At 45.0% G+C, this 4431-nt stretch overlaps 1 protein-coding gene across 1 annotated transcript; it reads right to left on the bottom strand.

The window, feature by feature from the left end:
• Nucleotides 1-1341: 1341 nt before the first annotated feature.
• On the bottom strand, nucleotides 1342-4055 carry DEFB115 (defensin beta 115). Its single transcript, XM_047853077.1, is given in 2 exon segments — nucleotides 1342-1594; nucleotides 3962-4055. Coding segments are annotated over 2 exon segments (333 nt in total). The 3' UTR covers nucleotides 1342-1355.
• Between the last annotated feature and the right edge of the window lie 376 nt (nucleotides 4056-4431).

A 4431-nucleotide genomic window follows, 5' to 3' on the forward strand; every position in this document is an offset into this window, starting at 1 on the left:
TCTAAGGCTTTTCTGCAGCCGTTGGTGTGGTCTGGGTTAAAGTTTAAATATTATTTGGCATCTCTGTGCCTAAGTAAGCGGAGATCCAGCCTCAGATCCACTCTCCAGCTATCCTAAGGACCTCTTCTGAGGTTTGGGATGGTAGATGGTTGGAGGGAAATGAGGAAAATGATGTGAAAGTCCTTTGAGAAAGGCATTGAATGGTTAGAATCTGCCACGATGGTGAGGATTGCTGCAAACTGTCTCCAGACTGTGTTCTCCAGATTATTACGTCAACAGAGGCAAGGGATAATTTTCTTCTTAGACCTGACTGGCATTGGCCTCTGAACTAAGACTGCTAAGTGGGAACAACTCCTTCCTTAACTGCAACTCGGGATCATTTCTATTTGTGCCTGGATATGCAAGTTAGGGCTGGATTTGTTACACATTTTAACCATAAGGAGGCTCACAAGTCCTTGCCTTCCGCCACACCTTCCATGTTAAAGAGGTTGGTTCTGGGTGCTGCAGTAATGATTTTCCACTGGGAAGAAGCATAATGTCTAAACTCGGGCATCATGGGTTCAAAATCCTGCTACTGAACTATTAGCTCAGTGGTCAACGGTACCTGGGGCAAGTCGCTTAAACTCTCTGTGACTAGGTTTCCCCTTCTGGCAAAGAGACATAAAACTACGCTGTTAACCTCATGGAGCTAGCTGTTAGGACAAAAGGAGACTATGTATGTAACATGCTTAGGACAAGGCCTTGCACCCATAAGTTCTCAGTAAATGTTGAGGATTTGGGGGGTTGTTTTTTTGTTTTGGGGGTACTGGTTGTTTGTGTGTGTGTGTTTTGTTTTGTTTTACTCTTTTCCCCTTTCATTTGGGTAGGGTGGCAATGGTTGTTTCCCAGTCAGAGGGCACGCCAATCTTTGGAAAGCCAAGTGCGATTAGGGAACTGGGGTAAGGGATAAATTCCAAGAGTGAGCCCAAGAGGCAGAATCTTGGGCTAAACCTTGAGCTAAAGAGGCAAAAGAAGACCTCTGGACCGAACACACTGACCTACCTCAAGAGTCTAGGATGAGGCATTAGATAAGAATGTGTGGCTAAGATGGAAGCTGCGTTAGCCTGGAAAACTTCCATGTTGAGGGACCTAGCAGCACCTGGTCAGAGGCTTAGGAATTCAGAATCTAGATCCTATAAAACTGTCTTACAGTGAGAACCAGTAATATCAGTCAAACCCTGGGACAACCTAGAGATATCAGGCTACAGAGGACTAAAGAGGCAGGACGGAAAGAGAGCTGGAATGAGCATATTTTCTTTAATGGATTATGTGAAGACCCAGCAGGTGTCTAAGGAGCTAGGGACCATGTAGGTCCTTTACTGACTCATTATTCTGGCTGTTAAACGTCTTACGTCAGGAGTTGGTGGATGTTGAGTTGTTCTTGCCTTAAACTGACATCTTATCTGTTGTTTCTCATAAGGGTTTAAGGATATGTGCTTTCCATCAGGGATGCAGCAAATTCTTTTTGGCCCACATTTTTCTTTCTTCTTCTCATTTTCTTTGCAAGATTGCCTGCATCTGCCAATTCTACAACTGCACCTTTTGACCCATCCATCTATCAAAATAAACAAAAAGATGAATAAACAAAATACATGAAAAAGAGTAGAGACTATTCGACTAAGGATGTTAGTATTATAGTAATAATGGTTAGAATGAACTATCAAAATGTAATGGCATTCTTGGGAAAATTAAATAAGCCTGTCCATGTAGAAATGCTTAATACTGGTCGCGACATGTACAAGATAAGAGTAGTTATCTCCCTTCCTTCAACCAGCTCTAACTGGAATTTATTTCTGTACTTGTGATGTTTTCACCTGTCGCTTTTCAGTCTCACCAACACTCGTTCCTCCTTGTCCCCAAATCTAGGTGCCTGCCAAGGAATGGACCTATACCTTTAATTTCCTGTTTTTGCCCCACTCTGTTCATTATTCGCTCAACAGTGCTTTGTTGAACACCAGAGCGTGTCCCAGGCACTGTTCCAGGTGCATGACCCAAATGACGCCCTAGAACAGGGCTTTGAACATTGAAAGTTCAGTGTATATTGCCGACCTGCAGGCTGATATTCTGGACGGTGTAAAACTCTGCACTTAGAGGACATTGTGGCTCAACCTTATCTGGATCTATAAAACACAGAGTACACACCCAACTTCCCCAACACCCTGGGTTCCTTTGAGAGATCATAGTATCTTGATTCCCTCTATTTGTGTTTTGCCCCAAACTCCCCTCCTGGAAGATAATTCCCAAGTCTCTCTTTCTCACTTGGATGTTCAGAATGGACAAATCAGAATTAAGAGGACTCTGATTCCATGAATCAATGTGCAAATTCTTTCCCCAAAATGTCTTTTGCAGCTCTAATTCCCTCCCCAAGACCAATCAGCCCTCACTAGAGTTTAAAGCAGGCTGAAACCAACTCAGTATTAGCCCAGAATTACCTTCTTTTGCTTCTAGAACAACTCAGTGATTGACAAAGATTTTCGGTTTGAAAAGCTGATCCAAGAGAGGGTGCAGCTTTTAGCAGCAATAATCCAAAAGGAAATCATGAAAATAAAAATCATAAACTTTAGGGACGTCTGGGTGGCTCAGTCAGTTAAGCATCTCACTTGGGCTCAAGTCATGATCTCACGGTTGGTGAGTCCGAGCCCTGCATTGAGCTCTCTGCTGTCAGGGCATACCCGCTTCAGATCCTCTGTCTGCCTCTCTCTCTGCCCCTCTCACTCTTGCTTGCTTGCTTGCTTGCTTGCTTGTGCGCTCTGTCTCTCAAAAAGAAATAAACATTAAAAAATATCTTTAGGGGTGCCTGGGTGGTTCAGTTGGTTAAGCGTCCGACTTGGCTCAGGTCATGATCTTGTGGTTTGTGAGTTCGAGCTCGAGCTCCGCATCCAGCTCTATGCTGACAGCTCAGAGACTGGAGCCTGGTTCGGATTCTGTGTCTCCCTCTCTCTGCCCAGCAGCGCCCCCGCCCCGCCCAAGGATAATCATTAAAGTTTGTGGTTTTTAATTTTTTTTTAACGTTTACTTATTTTTGAGAGACAGAGAGAGCCGGCGGTTGGGGTGGGGGGGGGGGGGTGGTGGATAGGGGCAGAGAGAGAGATACACAGAATCCAAAGCAGGCTCCAGGCTCTAAGCTGTCAGCACAGAGCCCCTCACGGGGCTCAAACTCATGCGCCGTGAGATCATGACCTAGCCAAAGTCGGATGCTTAACCGACTGAGCCACCTAGGTGCCCCTCTCAAGGACAAACATGAAAAAACAATAAACTTTAGAATCCCCAGGAAGCTTAAGCAGAAAATATTTCCGTCAGAAAGTTATCCACTGCTCAGTCATAAAATCTATCATATTGTTAGAGCTATGGCCACGTTCAATCTGGAATCCAGAATCACCTGCCTTAACCAGTCCACACCCTGAGCCTGTTTTTACAAAACTCCAGATATCGGGCGTCAACCTACAAATTTTTCACTATACGTGTTCTAAGACAAGAGCAAGATAGCTCTTCTGATTGCTTTAAAGGAACGTTCAAGTCCACATAACAATGGAGAAGCAAAGTAATGGGACCTGTTATTATCAGAGGCAGTATCAATTGAAAGTAGGTTGGAGTGAGAGACACCTGGGATGAGACCCCGTTGACATTTGGGACAAGGATATTAAGGACACCAGGGATGCTGCAGTTGCTTCTGCATACGGAGGGGACATCATATGAGAAACCTTGGGCTCCGCCCATATTTGCCATCATGAAAAACACCATAATGGTCAGAAGTGACAGACCACCCTTATTATGGGACGTAGTCACTATACCAAGGCTTTTCACTACATCTCAGTTATCTCTGTAGATTGTCTTCACTGCTGCACATGATCAGTTTTTCAATAATTCTATGCGTAGAACCTCATTCTCACTCCCTTTTCCCTCCTCTCCATGGTCTGGTTACCTGGGGAAGCCTAAGCCAGGAGCACAAGGACAGGTAAGGCCAGGAACAAGAGTTTAATGTATCCTGAGAGGGAAGAGGAACGATCCGGCAGCATACTGATGTGCCGGGAAAGGTTGGTCTTCACTCGGATTTTATTGTCTTGGGTACGGCTGAGTCATGGACAATAAATCAGAGAAGGGCAGAGCACCCCACCACCCATCAGCTTGTGGGTTAGCAACATAAATCGATGATCCAATGTTCAGAGCCCTTCTCGAGACATCATCTGGGAAGGCCGAAGGCATTAATTAGCAGAGGACCTAGAAGTCTGTCACGAGTCTGTGACACTGTGGAGAGAATGGACCCACTTTCCAAGAAGCCTTTCAAGCTCCTCTCCTTGGGCAATGGAGCCTCCTCCCTTATGTTCTCACAGCCTTTCTGCTTCCTTCTTTCTGCCATAATGTTTTTCATGTTGTGTTGGGACTAAGGATTTT

This window comes from Prionailurus viverrinus, chromosome A3 (genome assembly GCF_022837055.1).
Source record: "Prionailurus viverrinus isolate Anna chromosome A3, UM_Priviv_1.0, whole genome shotgun sequence".
In the NCBI taxonomy this organism is placed as follows: domain Eukaryota; kingdom Metazoa; phylum Chordata; class Mammalia; order Carnivora; family Felidae; genus Prionailurus; species Prionailurus viverrinus.